Source organism: Corapipo altera, unplaced genomic scaffold, assembly GCF_003945725.1.
Source record: "Corapipo altera isolate COAL_440 unplaced genomic scaffold, ASM394572v1 50, whole genome shotgun sequence".
NCBI lineage: Eukaryota > Metazoa > Chordata > Aves > Passeriformes > Pipridae > Corapipo > Corapipo altera.
The window spans coordinates 4878018-4905240 of NW_020884889.1; the positions used below are offsets into that span (position 1 = coordinate 4878018).

Below are 27223 nucleotides of genomic sequence, written 5' to 3' on the forward strand. Positions count from 1 at the left end.
CCCTGCTCGGGGTCCTCCTCCCACCCCCAATCCCAGTCTTGGACACAATCCTGGAAAGTCCTCATAAAGATGCTCTCTGCTCCTATACAAGCCCCACTGGCTGGAGAGAGGGTGTCTCCCCAAATCCCCCTTTCCTTCATTCCCGTGGCAGGTGGAGCATCCCCACCCCTCCGGGAGGAGATGAACGCTGCAAGCCCTCCTCCATCTCCCCCAGCCCTGGCTGCCTTCACAAGGAGAGGAGGTTCTGGGGGTCGGACGGGGGGGTGTTGAGGCGGGGACCCCCCGCCCGCCCTCCCCGTGGCCGGGGCTGCGCCTGCCCTCCCTCCGCCGCTTCTTGCGAGCGACGCTGCTCAGCGTGCGCTGAGGGAAGGAGGGAGGAGGGAGAAGGGAAGGAGGGAGGAGGGAGGGGACCTCCCTATCTGGCTCTATCTTCTCCGCTGCCTCTCACATGCTCCGGGAGGGCGATGCGGCTCCCCGCGTCCCGCTGAGCGAGGCCGCCTGCACCCCGCCGGGGCTGCCCGCAGGGCGGGGGGCTGCCCGCGCCCCCCTCGGCCTCCACACCCCCGCCACCCCCGCTCCGACCCTCGGGGGCTTTTGTTATTTTATTTCGTTTGGGTTTTACTTTATTTAGTTTTATTTTATTTTATTTTTGTTTTATTTAACCCTCCTGGAAAAACAAAACAAAACAAACAAAAACAAAAACAAAGCCGCCGCTGCCTGCACCGACCCCCGCGGGGCTGGAGAGGCTGATGCGGCCGCCAAGGTAAGCGGGGCGGGGGGCTGGGGGCCCCCCCGGCCGCATGTCCCCGGCTCCCTGCATGGCCCTTCCTCCTCCGGACCTGTTGAGGCTCCCGGTCCCCGCCTGCCTCCCCCCTCCCCGGCTGTTTTTTTTTATAAGGAACCTCGATTCTTCCCATTTTCCCTGCCCAGCGCTCCCTGCCCGGCGCTAGCTGGCGTGCATGCGGTTATTCATTTATCCTCCCTTCTGATGGTTGCCACTAAAGCTGCTCCCTGCTGCGCTAAGTCAATCGAGTAATTCCTTGCAGACCACTGATGAGAACTGAAAACATCCTCCCCAGTATCTCCCCCTTTTCCTTGGATAGCTCTTCCCGGGGATGATCGCGATTATCGAGACCGGAGCGGGGGCACAAAGCTTTCCTTGAACTCCTCTGGTTGCACAGCGCTGGGGGGTCTGCCAGCTCCGAGGGGAAGAAGGTCGGGAGGGCGACAGCTGGACAGATGTGGGATATGGCAGGGATGGTCACATCTGTGGATGGGCAGCTGGAGCGTGGCTGAGCTGGGAGAGAGAGTTTGTTCCTGATGCCCTGAGTCCGTAAATTGCACTAAACCTCATCCAGGGGACGGGGGACAAAATTCAGCCCCCAGCCGGGACAGTTCAGAGGCACCGGCCAGCGCAGCCCCTGTCCGGGCTCACTGCCACTCTGGGACATGCATGTTGCCCTTCCTAAAAATTATATATATTTAAGGAAACCAGGCTGCGTTTGCAAGACAGGTGCTTTTTGTTGTGGTGGTGGTTGCGAGGCAGGAGATGAAAGTTTGGTGTTGTTTTGATGTGATTCTTGATTGCTGCCTGTTGGAGTAATTGCATCGCAATTGCTCAGAGGTAGAATCAATTTCCCCAAATTGAGATTTTAATGGGAGCTCGCAAGCTGCTGTTATGTCATGTGGTTTAAGGCGGCGTTGGATTGCATTTATTTTATAAACTGGATACTTTCGCAGGCGGCGCAGGGATAACAGCACCACCCAGCGGGGCCACAGCCCCGGCCCAGCCCAGTCCCAGCCCAGTCCCAGCCCAGTTCCCCCCAGTCCCAGCTCAGCTCAGCTCCAGCTCCAGTCCCAGCCTTAGTCCCAGCCTAACCCCAGCTCAGCCCAGCCTTAGTCCCAGCCTAACCCCAGCTCAGCCCAGCCTTAGTCCCAGCCCCAGTCCCAGCCCAGCCCAGCTCATTCCCAGTCCACCGCAGTCCCAGCCCAGCCTTAGTCCCAGCCCAGCCCCAGCCCAAGCCCCGAGCCGGGCACACCCGGGAGGATGCCCGGTGCCACCTCCAAGATGTTCCCCCTCCACAAAACTTCCCAGTTTCGTTTGCCAAAATCCTACAGAAGTGTTGGAAAAGTTGTTTGGGTTTTTCCCCTCTGCCCATAATAAGGAATGTCTCTTTCTCAGATATTCAGGACAAAGTTTTAAATCAGCTGAGGACACTGTCACTTAGTATTTCATGACCAAGAGGGCAGGAAAGGTTTCCTGTGTTGGGTTGTATTTCTGGCCACTGCTGTCAGGAATTGACAGAAGGGGACTTGGGAAAGGTGGTTGGGTTTCACAGAGCTTTTTCCATAGGATTCTTCAAACACGCCTTGCTCAAAGGGCTGCAGATGTAGATTTGCAAACACTTGATGCCATCTCCCACCTTTAAATGAGATGGAGGAGATGTCCTTAGCTGACCTGTCAGTCAGAGGTGGGGAATTAGAGAGCTATGTTTGCACTTTCTCAATATATCAGGAGCTTTTAAAAGCAGCAGAGAAAGACTGTCCCATTCCACAGACTGGCTTCTGTCTCTGCTGATAAATACACAGCTCTCTGCAACTCTTTTGGTGTCCCTGCCCAGGGCAGTGGGGCTGGAACTAGATGATCTTTAAAGTCCCTTCCAACCCAAACCATTCTGTGATTCTGTGATTCTGAGCATTTTTTGGCAGTTCAGATTTAGCCATCTTTTCTGCTGAGCTAACATTTGTCCATTTGAACTCGGTCTTGGGAACCTCCCAGCCCATCTTCTATGTGTTTCACAGGGGAGCCAAGATGTGAAGAAGATACACTAAAGAGATATTGCTTGATATTTACCCCAAAGAGAAGATTGGGCCAGGAAGACCAGCTCCCTGCAGAGAACTAAATATACAGATGGTGAATTCCAGCCAGCCCTCCAAACACTGCTGAACAAGGGATGGCTACATGCTCCCATGTGTAGGAGTCAGGCTTTGCAAGCAAGGGAAGGGGAGAGACACGAATGAATGTCACCAGTCAAAAAAAAAAAGTTGACTTGATGAACTCTGAAAATATCACTGCTTGTTTTGCTTTCTGTCATGGGTGACAGCCCATCTTCCCTTCCCTTTGTCCAGCCTGGCTGGTTTTCAGCATTTAGAGGTGATTTTTATGGCTGTGAGCTTGAGGCAGGCATTTTGAGCAGAGAGGGTTGCCCACCACAACTTCAGTGGGGGCTGCTGATAATCCGCAAATCTACAGATGCAAAGATGCGGGTCAACAAAGCATTCTTATATTTTACTTATTGGTGGTACAAAGCTGTATTTTATTCCACCTTCAACCCACTGGCATCTTTTTACACAGCCAGGTTGATGAGTCTGTCGTTCACAGGGGCAGCTGTGGGGAGGGGGATTATCTAAACCAGCAAACTCCTCTCTACACTTTGCTATGCAAGAGTGGGTCAGTCTTCTGAGCCCAGTTCTGTGCCATCACTTCTGCCTTCCCCTTTCAGCTGCTGCCCAAGTTCACTGCATGGCACTAAGGAGACCTTGAGAGGGCACTTTCCCTGTCAGCTGCTCTACCTGAAAGGCAACTAGTTGGTAGGGAAGGGGGTTTAAATGTGTATTCAGCAGCTTTGAGGTGCAGAGCTCAGGGGGAGCATCTGCTTGTTCAGCCAGGGAAACTGTAAAATGATAAAAAAAATGGAGTGATGAGTAAAAGGAAGGTCTTTGAAATTAACTACAGCATTTTCCACTATTGCAGACATCAGAGGTGGCTGTTACTGCATAAAGATGCTTGGGTTTTGTTGGTTCTTGTTCAGAGGTTTTTTTCTTTAATAAGGGCACTATTCAGAGCACAAGTGTTTGGGTTTACCTCCACAAACATTTTGGGATCAGCTGTCAAACTTCTCCAGACAAAAACTTGGGGGTTTCCACTCCAAACTTCCTTTCCTCCTCCTTTAAGGAGCAGTTTGCTTTTTGCTGCTTACCCTAAACACACATATATCACTGCAGAACATTTCAGGATTAGATTTTTGCAGGGATGATCATGGCTTATCCCAGACAGGCCATGAGATGAATACCTTGTCCTATCATAGAATCATAGAATAGATTGGGTTGGAAAAGACCTCCAAGATCATCAAGTCCAACCCCTGATCCAACTCCAATTACTATATCATGGCACTAAGGGCCACGTCCAATCTCTTTTTAAAAACCTCCAGGGATGGTGAATCCACCACCTCTCTGGGTAGGCCGTTCCAATGCCTGATAACCCTCTCTGTAAAGAATTTCTTCCTAACATCTAACCTAAACCTCCCCTGGCAGAGCTTGAGCCCATGTCCCCTTGTCCTATTGTCCTGAGGCAGAGCAGGCAAAGGCACATGTGTGGAGATAGTGGTGTGAAAAGTGGCCATGCAGAAAGTTCATGGGAGAGTCAGGAGCAGACAAGGAGCCTTGACATCCATTCCTCTAACTACTACTTGCAGTCCTCAGAAATACCCATGTTTACTGTTTTAGCCATATAATTACAGGTAGTAAATAATTCCATTAGGAAGGCTGTAAGGGGAGCTGTCATCTGCAAACCTTTGGGTGCAAATCAAACACATTCATTCAGCCCCACTAAATCCCACAGCCATGCACGGTGTGACGCAGGGCAGAGGAAAGTAAAGTTCAGGCTGGTGATCCCGGCTGAGCGTCCCATGGGAACGGGGAATCTTCCAGCTCATCCTGCAAAAACCTCGGAGAAGGCTGTGATTCGCGAGTCACCCCTCTGCAATGACACCAAACACAGGGATCAATGTGCAGATGACCGCGGAGGTGCCTGTGCCCGGGGGCTGAGCCGCTGCACGGCCGTGCTCTGCCGTGGTTGCGTTTTAGTGGTGGGTGGTTTCCCACACACTGTTTGCAAAGAGCACTGGGCTCAGTGCTGCCTAAACAGGGAGTCCTGGACGGGATTTAAGAGGGAAAACACAGTTGCTCCATGTTTCCAAGCCTGGATATCCCCATTAAGCAAGGCAGAGATCCGAATTTCACACAGCCTGTGATTCAGCAGGCAATTTAAAGTCCAGGTCTTTGATTGAGCTAATCAGAAAGGCGAAGGTTATTTGAAAAACACAGGAGGGGGAGCAGGATCTCAGAAACACACCTTATTTGGGGCCTTTTCCTCCCTGAAGTTACGGTTTGGACACATCTGTTGTTTTCTCCAGCGAAATCCGCTGCTTTGATCGGTGCCAAGAACAGCAATCCCATTTGCAATGCATGATGCAACGGAGCAAAATCAAGGAGAAATTTTTACAAACTGGAGCCAGGGGCACCCGACCGTTGCTTTATGGCAGTGCAGTTTTCCCTACACCAAAGGCAGAATTTCCATCAAGGGTCTTATTTTAAATATGAGGCTTCAAACTGGATTCCAGGCTATCGTTGCAATGTGTCAGCTTGCCCCAAAACAGCAATACCAAAGTGGTGCTTTAGGTCAAACCATCAAAACAGCCTCACAGCAGCTATTTAACAGCTGGGGTTTAGAAGTTCATAATTCAGATTTTTTTTCTTGAGTTAAAAATAAATAGATCATATTAGATGTCATCAGTGGGGATAACAGCAGAAGTGATGTTTTTCATTTTGAAATAAAAGCAAAAGTCACATTGCAAGAGGCGAGGGTGAGAGCAAGAGAAAGGAATTTGGGGTCTGAAACCCCATCCCCTGGACCTCCCCCCCTTTCCTGGGCTCCCCCTAGCTCACAGATCCTCTCCCTCCTCCCCCCAGGCTCCTTCCAGCCTCCCAGGCCCCTTCCAGCTCCAGCTGCCTACACATCCCATCAGCAGGCATTTCTTCTTGGGTGGTAGGAGCAGCTGGCAGGGTTTGGACATATTTGCCCCTGTTTGACATCCCCCACAAAGAGGTGCTTCGAGTCGGTGTTCCTCCCACACTGCTTCTGCTACAGGTCTGGATCCGGCCTGCCAGCTTTCATCTCCTGCCCAGCTCTGCCCGCTCTGGCAGCTCCTCTGCACACAGAGCTCCTTCTGATTTTAGTGGACACTGTCTGACTGCTCTAGGGCCAGCAGGACCAAGACAGATCTCCACTCAGGCAGGAAAGGCCACAGGATTTTTGGATCCCATCTGGGTCCCAGATGGAAAAGCCTCAGTGTTTTAATTCCTGTTGCAGCCTGGATAAAGCCTCAGAGAAGCTCCTCCTTCATTTGAAGGCAGGGGCCTCACACCCCTCACAGAGAAATAGGTGTTAATAGATATCTTTGCTTCTTGGATATTTATTCCCACCTCCTCTTCCTCCTTCCATGGGATATTTGTTGTAGCTGAATTACAGATTCGATCCGAGACAGGGAAGAGATCACAAACTCTTGTTGGAGACTTTAAGCTACTGTCACTCCAAAAATCATCCTTAAGGATGTTTGTGAGGTGGAAACTGAAGAGGTTTCCAAGGACAACTAGAAGAAAAGTCAAGGAGCATCCCAGGCCTACAGCCTATAACAAGTTGCAAAGAGAAGACCCATGGTCTTACAGAACTGGAAGAAGGGTTGTGTAAAACAACCAGCCTCCCTTCATTCTTTGTCTAAGAAGCCCAAGAGAAAGGAGATGAAACATCGGGGTGGCAAGGGGGCAATCAATCAAAGGAGGGCTAATGATCCAAAACAGGGAAGTTATTAAAGCCTACACCCTCATTCAGAAGTGAAGTTGTCTTAGTTCACTGTGGCTAAAACATCCTTCAAGGGAAATTTTTAAGAGATCCAAACTAAGTGGATGCCTTGCTCCTGGCCTAGGCCTCTCGTGGGTGGAGCAGACCCCTGAGTTGGTGGGCATTAAGATCCAATCTGCTCACCTCCTTACACTGTGGCATTGCAGGAGGTGGAAAAGAGCAGGATCTGGAAGCCCAGCAGGCAAATGCCTGTGTGCTCCAAGCTGCTGCTCTGTCCACATGGGTCATGAGCAGGTAGAGTTCTCCTAGGGCTGCTGTCTGCCTGGGGGCAGCCCAAAGGGTCTCTGAGTGGGGCTTACAGAGTGAGACCCTCAGGACAATTCTACCAACACACCTGGTGAGACTTTCCCCCAGCAAACGCTGAACAACCAGTTTTATACGTGGGCTGTTGGTGCAGATGAGATTGTGGTGGAGGTCCTGAGAGAGTGTAGGTACATGTTAGTCCACTCCATCAGTCCTTGGCAGGCTAGCAACTAGATTTGGGGTACCTGACAGTTATTCTCTTATCTAAGGAGTGACAGCCTAATGATAAGGATCTATGAAACTTGCTGTTTGTGAGTCACCTGGCCTTACTTCACCACTGCCAGTGCAGGTGAATGACCTGGAACGGTTGTGAAACACTCACACCTACCACGCTGCCCTCCCAAGGGCTGGGAGGGCATGGAGGAGCTCCTTGTGCTGGGGCAGTCCATACCCCAGCAGGCCGGGGTCCTCAGCATTGCTCTCACAATCAATCCCTGCCCCGCACCAGCTGCCTGGAGACTCCCTGACTCAGTTTCCCCCTCTGCTGTATGACAGCCCCTTTGCCCCAAATTGCTTAATTTTTGGGCAATCCAAAGCGCTCCTGTCAGGCCCATGGGAGAAAGGCAGAGAGGGCACAGTGGGTGTTGAGACCCGACGGGATGGGAGGAAGCCCCTCTCCCAAATTGCCACCGAGGTGTGATGCGTGACAGTGGGGAGGAGACGGGGAGACATCAAGAGCCCTTCCCGCAGCCCATCTTGCGTGGGACCACCGCCACCCCCTTCCTACAGGGCACGGGAGAGTTTGATGGCTCCATCCACAGCAGTAAACCCCTTGCCTGCGTCTCGCCGGCTCTTTTTCCCCGCTCCCTCCCTCACTCCCATGGCCGCAGCCGCTCCCGCCCCTTCCCGCAGCATGGCCGGGGAGGCGGGCGCGCTCGGAGGAGGAGGCGCCGAGGAGGATGCAGGCATTGGGAGGCAGCGGGATGATTGATGGTTTGGGCTGGTTTGTAATGGGAGGGGACGGAGAGGAGGAGGAGGAGAAGGAGAAAAAGTCTGTGTAATCTTTCAGTGCGGAGCCCGGAGCTGGGGCCGCCCGTCCCTGCCGCGCTCCGCGGAGCCATGTGGGGCTTTTGATTTCATTTTTTCCCCCAGTTCTTTCTTTCGATTGATTTTTTTTTTCCCCTTTTTTCCCCCTTCTTCCTCTCTTCCCTTCTCTCCCCCTTTTTTTTTCCCTTTTTAAACTCTTCTTCCAGGGAGAGGATAGTGGTTAAAGCTCGAGCTGGATGGATGGGTATGGGGAGAGGGGCAGGATCCACAGCCCTGGGACTTTTCCAAATCCTCCCTGTCTTTCTCTGCATCTTCCCTTCAGGTAAGAAACAGCCTCTTTATTTTGCAGACTTCTTCCCTGTGTTTCTGGCAGCCCTTGGATCGCCGCCCCCGTTCCCCTGTCCGTGGGCCTCTTTCCCTCTCCCTCTCCTCGCAGCAGTTTGCCACATGTTTAAAATAAGCAAGTGGGGCTCAGATTCGGTGCGTGCCCCCCCAGTTCCCCTTTCCCTGAGCAGTTGCGGTGGGTGTTTTTCCTTGACCTCATCGTCTTTGTCTCCCCGCTCCTCATCCCACAAGGAAGGAGATGGTGGAAATCAAAGCGGCGAAGGCAGCCGGGGGGGGGGGGGGGGGGAGTCCTGACAGCGCCAGGTTACCTTGTTCTCCCCTTCTCGGGTGCCGTGAAAGGAAGGGGGACACGGGGGGGAAGGGCGGCACACTTGAGCACCCCGACACCAAATTTCTGCCTTGAGAGTAGTGGGGTCCCCGCTCGGAGCGCCCCCGGGAAGGGCAGAGCCAGGGAACGGTTGCGGAGGGGTTCAGGGGTGTCGTGTCTTTGTGCTTTGGGGAAGGTGGGGTGTGCAGGGGGTCGCAGGGCCCCGCAGAAGGAGGAGCGCGCCCCCGGCGCTCACCTGGGCCGGCGGGCGGAGGATGCGCGGGCGCTCCGAGCGGGCGCCCCTTCTCCCCGCAGCTCCTCCCGGGGGTTTGGGGTCTCGGCGTCTTTATTTGGTTGGAAATCTCGCCCCGGTTGGGCTGGGAGCTGTTGTGCTGTCCGAGAGCGGGATGGCAACCAAATGGTCCTGCGAGCATCGGCACCCCCGGGCCGGCCGCTCGCACCCGCCGCGGGGCTCGGCCCCCCCTCCAGCCCCAGCCCCGCTGTTTGTATTGTGTCAGAAAAGGGGAGAATTTCAGAATTACAGCTGAAAACGCCATCTGTTTCCAATGAATCCCCCATAGTTTTTCACAATGTTTTTGGCAGATCTCTGCCTGCAAATTCCTTCAAGCCCTGAGTGCTTGTTTTTGTTGGGGGAGGGGAAACCCAGTCCACAGAGGCGGATTTGTTCCTTCCAAAACTCTCCAGTTTCTTTACCTCTTTTTTTTTTTTTTTCATTTGCAAGGGGGAAAAAAAGGAGAGAAGGCAGGAGGGAGAAAGAAAAGCTCTAAGGCTTAAATCTCCCCATCTCTCTTTTTTTTTAGTTTAGTAAAACTTTCCTTTTATTCTTTTTAATTTATTAATTTTTAAATCGCCTCTGCCTTTCTTTTGCATAACCGTAGGTGAAGCAGTCTTGCACACACATGTAGGAAATAAATAAATAACTGCTTTCTTTACGCCCTTCCTCCCCTCTTGCCCTCTTCGCCCTCTTCCGAAGGCGAAAGGAAAACCTTTCCAGCGCTGGCCCTCTGGACCTCACTTCTCCCATGGGACTTCCCAGCAAGGCTGGAAACTGAACCCCCTGTTTTTTCTGGAAACTCTGGAGCTGCTCCCATATGTGTTGCTTAACGCCCTTTTCGGAGCGGTTGAGTTGCAAAGCGTCGAGGCTGTGAGATTTACGGTGCAAGAAAGAACTTGATAGGAGATCTGGCTGGCTGCTTTGTTTGATTCTCCCTTCAGCAGTCAAATAAGGTGCAAAGAACTGGCAGAACGAGGCGATCCGGAGCCCGCGGGAGTGGGGCGCAGGCGGAGACGGGGCTCCCCGTGCCCAGGGCTGGGAGCACGCTGGGGGCTTTTTTGAAAGCTTTTTGGGGTGGGAAGGTGGGAAAAAAGGGGGGATTTATTCCTTGACATGTCCTTTGCCCCTTTTTCCCTGCGCTTCCTGGGAATTTGTGGGTTCCCAACAGATTCCCAGCAACAAGGAGGCTTCGCACCCCTCCTGAGAGCCCTGGGTGAGCAGGGCCGCTGGAGGCTGCCCAGGCGGGCGCTCGGCGTGTCAGATCAGTGCCTCGCCGAATCCTACCCTATTTATTTATTTGCTTAAACCCCCCCACACTCACACCCCGGGCTGGATTCCCACTTGTGCTGCTCTCACACCGATGGCTTCGCCCTGCTGCCTCCTGGGCGGACCCCACCAGTGAGTGCCCTCGGGCTGGGGGCACTGGCGTGGGTCAGGATGACCCTGGGGCAGCTGGGGAAGGAGGTCTGGCCAGAGCAGGCCACTGCTGACAGTTTTCCTGGCAGAAGCCCTCCTTGGAGCTTGTGCCAAGTCCCAGTGTTGGATGCTCACGGGTGCTCTCCCCTCCCAGCTGAGACCCTGATTTCCTGGAGTGCTCAGCTGACCCCCATCTGTGCATCGCAGTACGGGTTGTGCTGAGTTTTCTTGCAAATTCTTTTGTACCCTTTTGTACTTCCAAAATCTGGCCCTGGGTGTTTTGCTCCAGGTGCGTCAGGTCTTGCTCTCCCCCGCGTACTAAGCTTTGGCTGTCCCCGTTTGCTTTCAGCCTTGCCACTCCTGCCTCCAAAAAAATTTGGAATTTTCTAGCCTTGGTCCATCCAGGCAACATGGTAGGTTCTAGATAAGAATCCAACCCACTGGGAGATGGATCGGATGGGTTGATAAATGACTTTTGTCTCAGTAACAGGGAGGTGATCGCAGCATTAAGCTGAAATTGAGATGAGGGGCTTAGAGGCTGCTGAGGCAACACCCCCACAATGCTGTGAAGGGGGAGCCCAACCTGGGGAAGGTGGCGGCAGGGGAGGAGGCGCCAGTGCGAGATGTTGTCAGGGCAGAGAAGAAGGGAGGGATTCAAACGTAAACCTGGAAATATTTTGGCTTCCCTGTTTTGTTGCTTGCTCAGAGCTCATCTGGTACTTGGAACAGTGAGTTCTTTGCCATTGCCAGAAAGGCTTGTCGTGGGGCTGGAAGGAGGCACCTTGTTTTTAAAGTAGGTGAGGTGGATACGTTGCTTTTTTCCACAGAAAATCATTAAATTCCTGGCCCTTGGTTACTGGGAACAAGGTGATATTAAGAATGACTGGGTTTATCCTGGGAGCAGCTGAGGTTTCTTTCTCTGTGGCCTGGACAGCTGTGCCGAGTCGGATGTGCACATGAAAGTGCTCACAGGGCTGGGCAGCCACAAAAACTTCCTGACCTGGGGGCTCTCGGGCTCTGCACCGACCTGCTGTCCCTGGAGAGCCAGGCTGCGGCCCCAGTGACAATGAGTTTTGTGGTCTCTCTTCTGGCTCCCTAATGGGCACATCCCATGAAATATTGTAGGCTCTGGCAGGGCAGTGTGTGGTCCAAGTGAGCCCCTCCTCAGCCCATCAGTCCCTCAGGGGATCCCACAGCCAAGCCCTGCTGCTCTCAAGGGATGAGTGTTAGTGGGACAGTGAAGAAGGTCAAAGATGAGGGCTTGTGGTCCATTTGGATGAGTGTGTTTTGGTTTGATTTGCTTTTCCTCTTGGAGCAGACACCAAACTTGGAGTAAGGGGGAGTGTGGGAACCTAGGACCAAAAAAGCCTCAGGGTCCCAAGTGGTTTGAAGGGGGACAAGGTGAACTCAGGGCTGCTGCAGTCCAGAAATGATGTGTGCTGGGGTGATAGGGAAGGGTTTTTGGAGAGCATGGGGGATGCTTGGAGGTGCAGCTGTGGTGGGGCAGGTGAAGGGATACCCTGGCCTTTTTCAGGCTGTCCTGGTAAATCCCATCCTGATCAGGAGCAAGCTGTGCAGGCAGGGCCCTGCTTGGCCACGTACAGCATCCGGAGCACAGTTGTTAGAGGAGAGCTCCTAAATGCCTTTAAAAAGCTCTGTAGCCTGCACTTGGCAGCTACTGGGATGAAAAGAAGAGGATATTTATTCCCTTGTCCGTGAGCTCTCAAAATAACAGGGCGTTCGATTGTAGCCTCAAGATTGCTTTGCACTCAAGTGCAGCCCGGCTGAGTAAATCACTGCTCCACCAGCTGAAATTCCTGCAGCAAGGGGGAGAATTGAATTATGGCCAACTGCAAAACCAGATGCCATCCCCTTGATGAAGTCATCGGGCTCTCACTGCGGAGAACAAGCTGGCTCCGACACACACACAGCCCTGGTAGGCACAGACTGAGCCGCTCTGTCTGACTGTGCTGTGTGGGGTGGCCGGGGGCTTGTGTCCCACAGCTGTGGGGACAGCAGGTCCTTCAGAAGGGTGTCGAGTCCCACTTTCTGCTGCATGATCATCCACAGGAGCTTGGCCGTTCAGTTCCCAGCAAGCAGAGCTATCGCTGACATATAGGGGTTTATGGGTCAGGCAGAGAGCAAGCTTCACTTGAGCCCAAAGAATTTTCTCCTCCCTCGGTTTCCTCTCCTTCCTGGACAGCTGTTGACTTTGGTCCCCAAAGCACTAGTAATGATCTATGGCGGTTTGGGTTTTGGACAAGCTACCTTTTTCTCTTGCTGTGTGACACACTCCAGCTGGCCCTTTCTGAGATGACAAGGACATGTGGCAGGACATTTTAGGGATGGATCATGACTCTGGACTTTGCCAGCTCACAGCGATGAGAGTATCACTGTGCTCGGGATGGGAATGGGGGAGCACAGCGGGACTGGGGGTGTGGATTCAGTTAGAAAGTTTTTCTCTTAAAATTAAAACCTGAGCCCAGGAGGGGCAGCAATCAAATGCATTTAAAAATAAACAAACTTCTGAAGGTCTGTGGCTGTGAAGGACGGACAGATATTGAGGCTTCTGTGGGGCATGAGTTATGGGGAGGGAGTCTGGTTCTGGATGGGAGCCCAGCCTGCAGGAAGTGATCCACAAGATCCCCTGCATCCCTGGGTGTGGCTCCAGCATCAGTCAGGTGTCCACATGGATTTCTGATGGGCTCATGGGGCCACTGCCATCCAGCCGGGCAGCTGCCACCCCACGCCCTGCACAAAACCAACGCCTCCGATTGAGATGCCGCAATTTTTTGGCAGGCATTTAATTGTATAAATTTGCCTCATCCAGATTTATGTGCTCCAGGCTTTTCTCCATCTCGTCGTTTTGTATCTCATTTACCTCTGCGTTTGAAGGGTTGAAATTTCACAAGAGCACGGCAGGGATGATTATTCCTAGAGGGAATCCACACCTGTGAGCAGAAAGCGTTTCCCTGCCAGCCCCACTGCGGCCTGGGCGAGGGGGAGGAGGGTGAGGGACCCGCTGCCACACCTGGGGGGCCCCGGGCGCTGGTGGGTGGCAGCTGTGCCTTCAAAGGCACCCTGGGAAAACAGCTTTGGCATGGGGAGAGTGATGTCTGCTGGAAACCTGAAGCACTCAGCAGTGGGGGTGGCTGGCAGAGGTGACCTTATCCAAGTACTGCTGCTTCAGAGGGAGGGGGACGTGGGTGGTGGTGGCTGGGGGAGGAAGCTGAGGGTGATGTATCGTGCAGGGATGAGAGTGCAAATCCACCTCTCTTCCCACTGGGCTCATCTTTGGTGAAACCCTTCACATCCTCTGTGTCCTCATCTGTAAAATGGACTACTTCCCCAAGGAGTTTTACTGGCTCTTGAGAACGCTTTGTGAAAACGTTGGGGTGCTCTCCAGCTGGGAAAGTCAGGTGTGCAGCTCCACAACAGCTTCCCAGCCTGCAGCACACTGTGGTGCAGAGCCAGCACTTTTAGTGCCCTTCTGCAGATGGAGAGTCAGGAGATCACTTCCCCATTGCTTCCCTCCTTCCTCATCCTCCACCCACCAGCTCGTAGTGGAGCAAAACCTGCATCCTCTGAACCATCCACTGCTGCTGCTTCCTCTGAGCAGGTGAAAGCTCAGTGTTTGTGGCAAAGGCAGTGCTGAGGCCTCAATCGCAGGAGGAAGATTTGAGAGCAAAGTCTGTGACCCCATTGCTGCATTTTGTCTGATTCCTCCTCTCAGCCCATCGTGCCTACTGAACTTCCCAAGATTTTCCAGTAGTTCTCAGAGCAGCATGGCCCTAGCTGCCACCTCCCATGGCTGATGCCCTTTCCGGTGGTGTCTGCCCACTCTTCTCCCTGCACGGGGGGATGTCGAGGTGAGGCTGGAAGAGGAGCAGGGCTGGCTGGGGGGGGCTGGGGAGAGATGCATTTGCTCCCGCTGAGCATGCTGGGTCAGCGGTAAGCTGACTCTCTGAGCCAAAAGAGCTGACTAAGTGACAGGAGCCATCAAGGGCTCCTTCGGCAGCATCCGACAGTTTGTGCTGTAGCTGGTGAAGACACTGACTCTGCTTGTTTCCTGCCTGTACTTGCCCCGTGTCTCTGCGACGCCTGGAGAGGAGGGATGGGGGGCCGTGAACTCAGCGCTGAGGACAAAAGGGAGTTGGCCGTGGCAGGTCCTCCAGATGCTTTAGTGATTGACACAGGTTGAAACGAGAAAACTCCATCTTGTGTCGTTCTTTTGACTTAAAGGAACTGGTTTCTCCTTTCCCCAGCATCCTCTTGAGCAAGACAAGGATTTGGTTAAACGAGGCTGTGAGGATTGAGGTGTGCTCTCCGGTACATCTGAAGTTACTCTATCGTATGCAAGTACAGCCTTTGCCTGGATTTAGTGCATGTGCTGCTTTTGCCAGTGGAAAAGAGCACAAAACCCCGGCCCCAGCGTGGAAGGTGGCCCCACAGAGCCAACCTCCCCACGCACACCCTTGCAAAATATGAGCCTGAGCTCTTTAAGAGTCAGGTTTATTTTTCTCCTTCAGTTCCCTCCTCCCGGTCCTGCCCCCACTTCAGTGCAACTGAAACCTGATCTAATCCCTTTGCACATGGGTAATTTATTGGTCTATTGGGCTTTTCTTGATGGCAAATTGCATTGTCTTTCTTCCTGGGTTGAGGCTTTGGAGCAGTTTGCTGCATTCCTGCAGCTCTTTTCTCAGGGCTGATCTTTCACACCCCCTCTGAGCACAGTCAAATCAGTTTTATTGGGCCTCTTTGTTATGCAAACAAGGCAATAATAACCAGGCTATTATTCTGCAAGATTGTGCTTGATTAACAGTTCAAAGGAGGTCGCTGGAAGAGCCCGGCACTGCCTTCCCGCACAAATCCTTTCACCGAGCTTGGGTCAGGTGGCCCTTGGGTCTTCCTCACTCCAGGGTGCCCTGTGGGGCTTCGGGAGAGCTGCCCCTGCCCACGACACCCCATCCATCATCCCTCAGGGCTGCCGATGGCACCGATGGGCTCGTTTCTCTCCCTGGTGTGACAAGGCGCCGGTTGATCCGTGTCATAAAATAGAATCACAGAATGGTTTGAGTTGGAAAGGACCTTTAAAGGTCACCTTGTCCAACCCCCCCTGCCACTGGCAGGAACGTCTTGAATATTTCCACAGATGATGCACTCACCACCTCTCTGGGCAACCTGTGCCAATGTTTCAGCACCCTAATTGTAAAAAGTGTCTTCTTTATATCTGATCTGACAACCCTCCTGGGCATCAAGATGTGGCACCAGCATGGCCACCATTGGGGTGGCTCATGTAGACTTCCAGCAAAGGGCTGGTGTTCATTCCCTCACTTTTTGCTTTGGGCTCCTGAAACCTTGCTGGAAGGGATCCCTTCAGCCATGTTTTAAGCAGCAATGTGATTTATTTTTTTCTAACTCTTTTGGGGTCATTTTGGTGCTAGTGGTGACTGCTGTCCGCCTGTGAGCAGAGCAGCCCACATCTCCTGGCAAATGTTGCTGGTATTTAGCACCTCAGAGAATCGTGCCTTTCCTATTGAGGTGTCAGCATAAATATGTTTATTTAGATTACTTAAATAAATATGTGTTTAGGAGCCTAAGTCTGGGTGCTCAGATCTGAGGCCAAAGGTAATTACGTTTTACTGTGTTCTCTGAAAAAGCCTTTTACTGCATGTGTGAGGCTTGCACATCTACACTTCAATCCACGTATTTGGAAAAACGCAGGATGATGTATTTGCATCACATGTGGGTGATGAAATACTTTCCAGCCCGTTAGTAGATATTAAATAACATCTCTTAGCAGTGAACACTTTAAAATTAACAGGTCTGGTTAAAATGCAATCAAGAGTCTTAAAAGAGTTGGCTTTTGCTTACTGAAATTAATTTCCAGTAATTCTCTTTGTTAGAGAAATTACAGGAGAAGAGATGAAATGTTGATTTTTGTGCTAGTTTTCTGAAAGAACGTGATTTGGGTAAATGAAATCCAGGTTACCTGACACCAGCTTAAGGGAAAATAGGGTGGCATTGGTAATTAAGTGCTGTTAAAATTAAATGCGTGTATCTAGTATGTTTGAACACTTAATTTGACAGTGAGTAATATAATGTACCGATGACAAGGGCAGAGCAGCAGGACTGGGGTCGTGTGATAACCCAAATGCCTGAGTGTGTGTTTGGTGGTCCACGGGATGCTTGCTCAATGGAGGACCAGTTCTCTCCAAACCAGGAGCTCTGGAAAAGGTCACATTTCAGTGCCTGCTCAATTCAGTGTCCCGGTGAAAGGGGCAACCTCGGGAGAGCTGTGAGTGTGTCCTTTATCCATATCGCCTGTCGGTGTGGTAGGTTATGCAGGAAACAAGGCTGCTGGAGGGAGGTCTGATGGTGGGGCTGGGCAAACACCTTCCAGTGAAAACTTAAAAGTGCAAACCGTTTAGCTTATCTGGAGGATTGACAAGGGACTTGATTGCAGTGTGTAAATATCTTTGTGGGAAACACACTGGTTACTAACGGACCTTTTACTGCTTTGGAGAAAATCGCTGGTTCTTTTTATGTCCTTACAATGAAGTCAGATAAAATCCACTTAGAACCAAGACCCGTGTTTTGTAAAGGTGATAAACTCCTGAAACAGCCGGCGAGGAACTGGGCAGCTTTTCAGTCTGCGCAGACCGCAGGAATCCTCGTGGGAGGTGTACCTGAACAAATGGGGGGCACTGGGCTGCACGGGGTGGCCGTCCTAGTCCAGGTGGTTTTGTGATTTCCTCTGGCTTTAAACTTTCCAAACCCGTTGGTTTCAAGATTAGAAAGGAAATTTTGTCTCTGGTTTGAGTGCCACCAAGGTCTTGAAAGGAGACGATGGGGAGTTTGGAAGGTGGCTGGAGGGGTTGAAGTCACCTGTCTATGGGATGAAGGACCCTTTGCCATGAACAAGAATTCACCCAGACCTGGGGATGTCTCACAGATCCCAGGAGAGCCTTGCTGGGTTCCTGCTTGAGAGGGGTTTGTTTCTGTGCTAAGTCATCTGTGGTTGAAAAACAGATCCATTGTGAGTCGATGGAAAATAGATTATGCGAAATTGAATAAACATCGTTTCTTGGCCTGGGTACAAATGAGCCTGCACCGCTGTGCCAAAGCTGCTGCCAGAGGGGAGAGGCAAGGCTTGTCGGGAGGGGTAAGGGTCGTGTTTGCTCTCCTCCGCAGCCTTTGTTGGCTGTGGTCCCTGCCCAGCAGTGTGAGGGAATCACCAAACCTGGCGGCTGCTGGTGAGGTTGGAGAAATGTCCATGGGAAAGGCCAGGCATGAGTGGACGGGGAGGGTGCGCGGCCCCTGCGCTGCCTGTGGCACCTGGCCTGGGAGATCGGGCCTTATATGGGGCCCTGAGCGAAACAGTGAGAAGGGGACCAGTGCCAAAACTGGAGCGATAACATCTCAGAGCAGAACGCTCCCCCTTCAGGCCCAGGGAGGAAGGAGATGAGCTTCCCTGCCCTCCGTTTTGTTGGGATTTTTCAATTCAGTACCTTATAAAGTCATGTGTGACCCTGGGCAGAATGGCAGTGAGGGATGCTCAGCGCTGGGCTGTGTTTTGCACTGGGTGTCGGGGAGCTGTTTTGTAGAGCCCACTCTGCAGCTCATGCCTGCATCTCCTCATCCAAGTGAATGAAGCAAGTCCTGAAAGAACTGGGGGCTGTGGCTTTATTCCTGCTAAAAAATTCCCCTCTACACAGCAGCTGAAGGTCTGGAGCAGCCAGAGTACTACTGCAGCCTGGACTCTGCTCACAGGATGGGATGCTTTGTGCAGTGCATCCTGGTGCCTCACTGCACTGTGAGGTGTGTGGGTCCTGTGTGTCCAGGGATGTGTCCTCCAGCTCTTCCTGAGGCTGTGCTGGCAAGTCTGTCTGCAGTGACAGTGCCTTCTGCCACATGCAACCTCAAGGCATCCTCAAGCTGTACATTAACATAACTACTAGGGAGCAATGACTTTAATTGCCTGATGCCACAAGGGTTTGGGATAACCAGCAGTGGTGGCACTGGTCACACTCCTTTGTGCTGTTTTGACTCCTACCTTCCACTGTGATAGCCCTGGAAAACCACAGGCCTGGAATAAATGAGACAGGGATATGAAATAATAAATATTTTTAAATGTTTCCCATGCATGCAGAAGACTTAGCAGCAATGTGAGCCTGTGTCCCAGGTCAGAACCATTTTGTTGAGTCACCTCTGGTCAATGATGAGTTAAAGGCTTTCCACAATGTTTCTTACAGGTTTAAATGGGATGCTGCCAAGACCAAACAGCTCCCGGGTCCTCGGTGCTGTTGCATCTGAATTTATTAAACATGAATTTTAAAACTGTGAGGAACCTGTCACCATTTCCTATTTGCACTTCACTCTTCTTGGAAACAGAGAGGAGACAGGCTTGTTTCTCACAGCCGAATTGCTCAGTGTTTTATAGTCTCAGTCTCCCTTTCTGATTTTCTAGCACCAACTCTGTTTAGGTTTCCATCACTGTGATGTTTAAAACTAAAACATACTGTTTTCCCTGAAACAATGCTGGGTTTTGTAACTTTCTTTCTAAACAAATCTGAAATGCTTTTGGCACATATGCCTTGCCAAGCTCATTCTAAACAAACCCCGAGACAGGAATATATGGGTACGCCTGTGAGAGGCACCACAATAGCATCTGGAAATGGTGGGGCTTTTCTTCTCCTCCTCCTGCTGCCTTTTGTGCCTGAGCCCATCCTGTTTCCAAGCACTCCGAGGGGGTCCATTAAGAGGAGAGGAAGGAAAATGCCATGAATTTTAAGTGGTGTGAGCCTGGGTTCACCCAGCAAGACTCCAAATTGGCAGGGGCAGAGCAGTGCCTGCGACAGTTCAGCAGTGGCCAGTGTGCTTTTTGCACAGCTGCTTTCCAGGCTGCTCCAGGGAAGCCACACTGCCCCAGGGAGCAGATGTTGCAGGGGGAAAAAAACAGGATCTGAATTTTCTTTGCCTTCCTCCTCCTTGCCAGGAAGCACTGGGGCTCCAGCTGGGCCTGGCAAAGGCCCTGCAGCCTCTGGCTTCGCCTCCTCCTGGGCGATGCACGGCGGGTGGGAAGGGGAGGCGGGGGCTCACTGGCATCCCCGTACCTGCCACGCCGGTTTTTCTCCTCCACCTCTTGTTCTCTCTCAGCGGGCCGTGGTGGGGAATGGGCTCCCAGGGCTGGGCAGAGCCTCACAGCAGCCAAGAAAGAGGTTTTTTTGGTTCCTGCTTCTTTCTGGAGGCGCAGGAACACGGGCAAGTATTGCACCCGTCACTGCTGCAGCCATGGGGATGGTGAGGGGGCCTCTGGCTGTGCTGCAGGGTGGGTCGTGGTCCTGCTCTAACCTGGCATGTGGCTGGGCACATCCACTTCCCATGCCCATGAAGGAGGATAAGGAAGGGAGGCAGATTTTTGTGCTGGTAGACCTCAATCTGGACACAGCACCCAGAACCTCATGCAGCACAGAGCTTTGAATGTCAAACCCTAAAAAGGCATTAAAAACCCCATTGCATCTTCACAGCACATTAATGGTCCTCCCTTATCGCTGCTTATGAATATGTCCCATTCTTCCACGCCATGGTTTTCCCCCAGGAGCATTCATCTAAAGACTGGGTGCTCTTTCCCTTTTTGGCTTAAATTGGGGCAGACTCTGTTGGTTTCTTTGGCTTTGATGCATGAGAGTTGGGTCATGTGAGAGGGTCACGTCTGGTGAGTGAGTCCCATCACGCGGTAGAGCTGGTGTCATGAGTTTGGGCCGTGGGAGGAGGACGCAGCCTCTCGCCGGGGGTAGAGCTGGGTGTCCCACAGGCGGGCATTGACCACCTTGTGTGCTTTCCTCCCCTCTCCCACAGTGACGTCTTCATGCAAGATCCTCAAGTGCAACTCTGAGTTCTGGGCGGCCACGTCAGGGTCCCACCACCTGGGCGCGGAGGAGGCGCCCGAGTTCTGCACGGCGCTGCGCGCGTACGCGCACTGCACCCGCCGCACCGCCCGCACCTGCAGGGGAGACCTGGCCTACCACTCCGCCGTGCATGGCATAGACGATCTCATGGTGCAGCACAACTGCTCCAAGGATGGCCCCACGTCCCAGCCCCGCCTCCGGACATTGCCCCCCGGGGACAGCCAGGAGCGCTCCGACAGCCCCGAAATCTGCCACTACGAGAAGAGCTTTCACAGGCACTCGGCCACCCCCAACTACACCCACTGTGGGCTCTTTGGGGACCCCCACCTCAGGACTTTCACGGACACTTTCCAGACCTGCAAGGTGCAAGGGGCTTGGCCGCTCATAGACAATAACTACCTGAACGTCCAGGTCACCAACACGCCGGTGCTGCCTGGCTCCTCGGCCACCGCCACCAGCAAGGTGAGCCTTGGACACGTCCCCAGGGGCTTCTGAACAGCTTTTCTGTCCTCCGTCTCTTCCCCCATTTGCACTTCTCCTTGGGGAGTGTAAGATGGAGCATGAGCTTCTCTGAATTAGAATGTTTGTCCCTAAATATGAGATGTCCGTTCTTCTTTTATCCCCAGCCTTGAATGGCCTGTGGTTTCTTCTTGAGCGCATCCAGCCCCATCATGGTAAGCAGGCTGAGGATGCTGCAGCTCAGGGGGCCATCATGGCCAAGTGGGGGATTTCAAATTAAGAGAGCTCCCACCTTGGAACTCCAGATTGCTGAACAGCCAGCCTAGGAATGATGGTAGTACTTCTTGGGGGACACCCAAGGCCCAGGCAAACCCAGGACTGCCCTCCAGGGAGGCAACAGCTTGCAGGGAAAAGCCTGGAGGGAGCTGAGCTCCTCATGCTGCCTTCCCCTTTGCCCAGGCTTGTAATTGTCTCTGTGGTTTGCAGCCAAGTCAAGGCATTTTGTGGGGAACAGTCTGTTCTGGAGGTGCTTTGACAGCCTAAATAAACATCCTGAAGGTACGAGGCAAGCAATGAGAAAACCCAACTGAAAATGTGCTGCTGTCATACAGCAGGACTTGTGTGGCATGGCCTCAGCTTCAGGAGAGACCTGGAGCTGAGGAACTGGTGTTCTGCCCCGTGGTGCACAAGCTCTAAAGCTAACAGGGCAATTTTTGTGCCAAAAAAAAAAAAAAGGGAGGCTCAGCAGGAGGCATCTTCTTGCTTTTGGAGAATGTCCTGTCCTGCCACGTCTGGGAGTTCCACGTCTTCTTCCTGTGTGTTGGGAGAGAAGCATGTGTAGGATGGGCTGCTTCTCAGCTCTGGATGTGACCTCTTTATCCTGAGCTGGAACTTGCATTGAGGTTTTGACCTGTCCCTGATAAACCTCCTAAAAGATACTCTGAACTCCTTACTCGCTAAAAGACATCAAAACCTGCTGAAGCTTGCAAGTCTGGCTTGAGGAAAGTGGTCCTTAAGGACCTGCTGGGATCGCAGGATCACCATCTTAATTGAGCCTTTTCACTCCTTATCTGCCTCACGAGCTTGTGGTGAGGAGGTATTAGTCATGAGATGTGCAGCATGAGCTGTGGAGAACACTGCTGTGTCATGGCTGGAGGACTTTATGCTGTTGGAAAGGATGGGAGCACTTGGCCCATAGGGCTCTTTGTGTTCTCTGCTCGCTTCTCCAGCCCTGCCCCACTCTGGCCAGATCTCAGTCTGCCCCTCCATAGAACCACAAGGAAGGAGATCCCCTTTACCACTTCTCCCTCACAGGCAGAGGTGCAAGAAGAGCAACTCTGCAAGAGGTGGAAGAGGAAGCGTCGTTTGTGTGGGAAGAAGAGCAAGTTGCTCTTCTTCCCATGCAAACTCTACTGATCCTTCTCCTCAAGTCTGCCCCATAAAGCCAGGTCAGCAAGGGAAGAGCAAGTGCTGTGAGGTCCTTCCTCTGGCAAGGGACCTCAGCCAGGGGTGAGGTTGGGCTCAGTTTGTGTCATAGAATCACAGAATTAATTAAGGTTTGAAAAGACCTCTGAGATCATTGAGTCCAACTATTAACCCAACACTGCCAAGGCCACCACAAAATCACCCCTAGAAGGGCCATCCCATGGGACCACACTGAACACATGTGTGCCTGTGTGGTTCTGCGTGGTTGAGGTGGAGCATGACACGTTCTAAGGCCCACAGGGGAAGAGTCAGTTGGTCTGTGAGTGGCCAGGGAAAGGAAGAGGTCCAGCCCTTGGGATGTAAATGTCATGGGAGTGAAAGAAGCAGCTCCACTGCCTCTAAGGGAGTCAGGGCTCATCCCCTGCTGCCATCTGGCAGCCCTGGAGGCGAGGCAGTGCTGCGTGCACAGGCATGCCACCACAGGCCTGGGAGTAGGGATACTCCACCCAGCTCCAGCTGCAAGGAAGATCCTGTGTTGGGCTTGGAGATAACATTGCAGATCCAGGTGGTGCATTCAGTTCAGCCTTTGGGTCTTGACTGCATACACCCTGTCCATATCCCTTTGCTGTAGCAGAATGACCATGTCTGGGTGGCTAAAGTTGGGGCTTTTAAGCCTGAAGCACCTGCCCATGAGCTGAAGGTCACTCTCCTATCCAGACTGAGCATCCAGCTCATCCCCATTCCACACCGCTCCTGGTGGCGGCTGTGTCCTCTCAGGTGGTCATCACTGGTTGTAACCCTGTCCCTTTCCTCCCCCACAGCTCACCATCATCTTCAAGAGCTTCCAGGAGTGTGTGGATCAGAAAGTGTACCAGGCAGAGATGGACGAGCTCCCCGCTGCCTTCGCCGATGGCTCCAAGAACGGTGGGGACAAGCACGGAGCCAACAGCCTGAAGATCACCGAGAAGGTGTCGGGCCAACACATCGAGATCCAGGCCAAGTACATCGGCACCACCATCGTGGTGAGGCAGGTGGGGCGGTACCTCACCTTCGCTGTGCGCATGCCGGAGGAGGTGGTGAACGCCGTGGAGGACCGGGACAGTCAGGGCCTCTACCTGTGCCTCCGTGGTTGTCCACTCAACCAGCAGATTGACTTCCAGACCATCCACTCGGCTCAGGCCACGGAGGGTCGTGCTCGCAGGAAGGGGCCCAGCCTGCCGGCCCCCCCCGAGGCCTTTACCTATGAAACGGCCACGGCCAAGTGCAGGGAAAAGCTGCCCGTGGAGGATCTCTACTTCCAGTCCTGCGTCTTTGACCTCCTCACCACGGGGGACGTCAACTTCATGCTGGCTGCTTACTATGCCTTTGAGGATGTGAAGATGCTTCACTCCAACAAAGACAAGCTGCACCTCTATGAAAGGACACGGGAGCTGGCCCCGGGCAACATGGCTCCCACAGGAACACATCCTACCCTCTGGGTAGCACTGCTGTGTTTGAGTTGGTTGTGCTTGTTATAGAGGTTTGCTCCATCACACCATGGAGAGCAGGGAAAGGGGAGCAGGAGGGAACCAGGGATGAGATGGAGGTGCTGTAAACCGCACAGGTTATCCTCAGACCTCAGTCTCTCTCTTGGCTGCAAGTCCTCCACCTTCGCAGCTCTTGCCTGGGAGGAACGTGCTGCCAGTGGGACCAGTCAGGAGTTTTTGCTGGACTGTACCTTGTCTGGACCTTCCTCACCTCCCCCCCTCCTCCTACTCCCAGTAGAGTGGGTGCTGAGGAACCCTTGTAGCTCCTCTCCTCATAGCGCTCCCCTAGGTCCCAAAAATGCACATGGTGACTGTGACACTGACGTGCATGAACGTGGCTTTGTCTTCGGAGGCCAGAGCCCGTGAGGAGGGCACGGAGCAGCAAGACAGGGCCAAGCCTGGCCAGCACAGCAGGGCTGGACATCCTGAACGCCATGGCCAGGCTCTGCTTTTTGGGCATGTCCTGTCCACAGCCCTGTTGTTGCAGAAGATGATGCAGAGGGCCAAAGTGGTGGGGGATGATCCCACGCTTGCTTGGCTGCTAGTGCCAGGCATCTTCTGAGTGGAAGGAGGATGCATTCCTCAAGCCTTGGCCTGCATTTGCTGTGGTACAAAGGGCATCTCCTGTTCCAGCCAGTTCATCCGGCTGATTCACTCAGTAGTTTTATTCCTGTCTCTCTTGTCTCTGCCCGGACCCACCGTGGACTCTTGATAGCAGTGGGAGAAACCTGGCCAGTATTCAAGTGGTTCCTGCAACTTCTGCCCAGCCTTGGATGAGTTTCTCACAGCATTTGCTCTCTGGTCCCCTAAAACTGGCAGCAGGGCAGCTGCTCAGTGGGAGACCCAATCCACACATCCCTCCAGCCCCTCACCAGCTTGGCCTGGCCCTTGGGTGGAGCAGGAGTGTGGCACTCCTTTTTTGCTGCTAGGTCTCTGCTCTGCTCCCCATCCTGGGGCCGCGGCTTGCAACCCCATTGCAGACCAGTTGCACCTTAAGCCATTCTGGGCTTGAATCAGAAATGGGGCAATGTTAGAAATCCAGCCAAGGAGACGGGACGCAGCAGAGGACCCCCCCCCAGCTGCCTCCAAATGTCTGTTCCCTGTCTCAAAACCATCAATAGTCTCCTCCTCCACCACGTAATGCTGCCCGTCTCCTCCTCTCCATGTTCCTCTGTGGTTCACCCCATTGCTCAATGAACAAATCAAGACCACCTTTGGTCTGTGCCTTTGAGACCTCCTGATGGGTTTCCCCTCCTTTCCTCAGGGGGAAGTTTCCAGAAACAAGCCCCAAAACACGTGTCACACTTGGGGGCACCTCTTTACTCTCAAGGGAGGTCTCTGGGCATGATGAGACAAGTTATAGCACCAAAAGAGGTGGGAACAGGCTAGGTTTGGCTGGTGCCAAGAGGCAGCCTGGTGTAAATACTCAGCGTGACTATTCATTGTGTCCTAACAGCTCTAGAGCTCCATTTGTAAAGCAGCAGAGAAATGCAAACTTGTGTCAATGGATGTAATTTATATTGTCTCTTTAATATATAGAGCCCTGGCATTGATCTCGTGTGACTGTACAGATGAAGAGATGTAATTGGTTTTTAAATGTTTAAGGAAAGAAAAGAAACAAAAAGATGTGTTTACTACTTTGCTCCTTGCTTTGTTTGCTGGTGCCCCAGATACTCTGTTTAGGGAGATTTTGAAATAAGGATATCACAGTTTGGAGACTCTGAGGGGAGCAGCCACTGGACCATGGCACAGGACAGTTTAATTTCCCAATGCACTAATTGTTCAGCCAGGCTGATTTGGACTTTTTATTTCCTTTGTTCAAGAAAAAAACCAAGTTTTTATCTTCCCTAGAAATTCAAACCTCAAATTTTAAAAGCCAGAATTTGTCTCTGGGTCAGAGGAAACATTTGTTTCTTGCAGTGTTGCTCCATATCTAATAGCAGCTGTGCGCAGCATCCCTCTGAAGACACAGTGCTGCTTGAAAGCTGTCTGAGCTGGCCCAGCCATAGTGTGCCAACAGGTCAGTAATTCCCTTAAGACCTCCCTTTCCTGTAAAACAATCACCCCACGGCACAATGTGCTGTGGTTTAAGGGTGGTTTCCACCCAAGGAAAGTCTGGTTATGGCATGGCTCAGTCCCTCTGTCCAGGTGGGTGCTCCAGTGGTGGCCTCTGGCATACGGTGGTTGGGGTATCCCTATTTTAGAAGCAAACAGTGAAGCACTTTATTTTGGTTGTGTTTGACCCAGTCCTGGTTAAAGGTGAAGTGTGGCCAAGAAGGACCCGATACTTGGAAACAAAAGAAAAAAATATACATAGGCAAAGGGGGGGCATTATGAGAAGGTCCCCCCCACCTCCTCCCTGCGCTGAGACCCTCGGGAGTGTCACCATATGTACATACTGTAAATTATTTATTGAGAGAAACGCAAGTAAAGTTTGAGGTTTTTTGACAATAAATGAGTGGGTCTCGGTTTGTTCCCAGTGCGTTGCCTGGCGCTGTTCCCCTCGTGGGATGTGAAGGCTGCCCCATTTCAGCATTCACTCCCAAGGCATCTCTCTCCCACCTCTAACCCTCAGAGAGCTTATTTCTGTCCTGCATTCTGCAAATTTTGTTCTGGGTTTGATTTATCTACAGCCAAATGAAAAAAATGAAAAGGGGGTTGGGGAAAAAATATAGATAATAAACCATTAGAACCTTGCCTTGCTGGGAAAGCAGATGTGCAGCAATGGAGTCCAAGTGGGTACCATAACCCTTCCCCTGCTCACCCCAGCAGATTGTGTCCTGCATCTGGTAATGGTAATTCCTCCATTCCACCTCTCCTGTCCCATTTGGGTTTGTTGCTGCCCTCTAATGAGGAAAAGCAAAATTGCAATTTTTTTTTTGTTAAATTTTCCATTTTTGAAATCTGAAGGACTTCTTGTCACAGCAACTGGGGACAGGGACATTCTGAGGGCAGGTGGAATACCAGCACCAACTCAAAACACACATTATTTGGCCAAATCCATGCAATGACACCCAGTACAAGAGATCTGAAACCTGACCTCCCACTCCTTCAGAGCCCTGGAGAACTAGAAGCTTTTGAAAGAGCCAAACCCAGTCCCTCTGCCACAAGCTTCACCAGAGCTCAGGTTTAGCCAAATCTGCAAAGTCATCTAAAAGGTGCCCGGAGCACAGGGGCTGGGGGGGGAGAGGGAGGTGTCTCTCTCAATGGTCCCTTGCTCTCCAGCCTGGGGCAGCGAGCAGGCAGCACCCACACATCCTGGTGGGACAAAGGTGCTGATGTGAGGGCATGGTGACCCCCGAGGGACAAGGATGCCCCATCCTCATTAACCACACATGGCACTGAAGCTTCCCCAGGAGGTGAGCCGGAAAGGCACAGGCCATGGAGGGACACTGGTGGTGGCAGCAATGGCCCTGTGGCACCTCGGGAGGTTCAAACTGCTCTCCAGACCGTGCTTCATGGACAGTGAAGTGCAGCCCCTGGGGGCTCCAGAGTCGCATCCCATCGCCCTGCAATGGACCACAGCTCAAGTGCCACTGATTGCCATCT

The 27223-nt window shown here is 52.6% G+C and overlaps 1 protein-coding gene across 1 annotated transcript; it reads left to right on the forward strand.

Moving 5' to 3' along the window:
- Window positions 1-469: 469 nt before the first annotated feature.
- RGMA (repulsive guidance molecule BMP co-receptor a) lies at window positions 470-26129 on the forward strand. The gene is made up of 4 exons (XM_027644598.1): window positions 470-763; window positions 8197-8312; window positions 20215-20726; window positions 22970-26129. Exons 1-4 carry the CDS (start codon window positions 750-752, stop codon window positions 23663-23665), a joined length of 1338 nt encoding a protein of 445 aa, XP_027500399.1. The 5' UTR covers window positions 470-749; the 3' UTR covers window positions 23666-26129.
- Window positions 26130-27223: the final 1094 nt, after the last annotated feature.

Bases quoted from the DNA above. Each gene is read 5' to 3' on its own strand.
- RGMA (XM_027644598.1), top strand. The intron at 8,313-20,214 runs GTAAGAAACAGC...CCTCTCCCACAG, and splicing joins TCTCTGCATCTTCCCTTCAG to TGACGTCTTCATGCAAGATC. The intron at 20,727-22,969 runs GTGAGCCTTGGA...CCTCCCCCACAG, and splicing joins CGGCCACCGCCACCAGCAAG to CTCACCATCATCTTCAAGAG.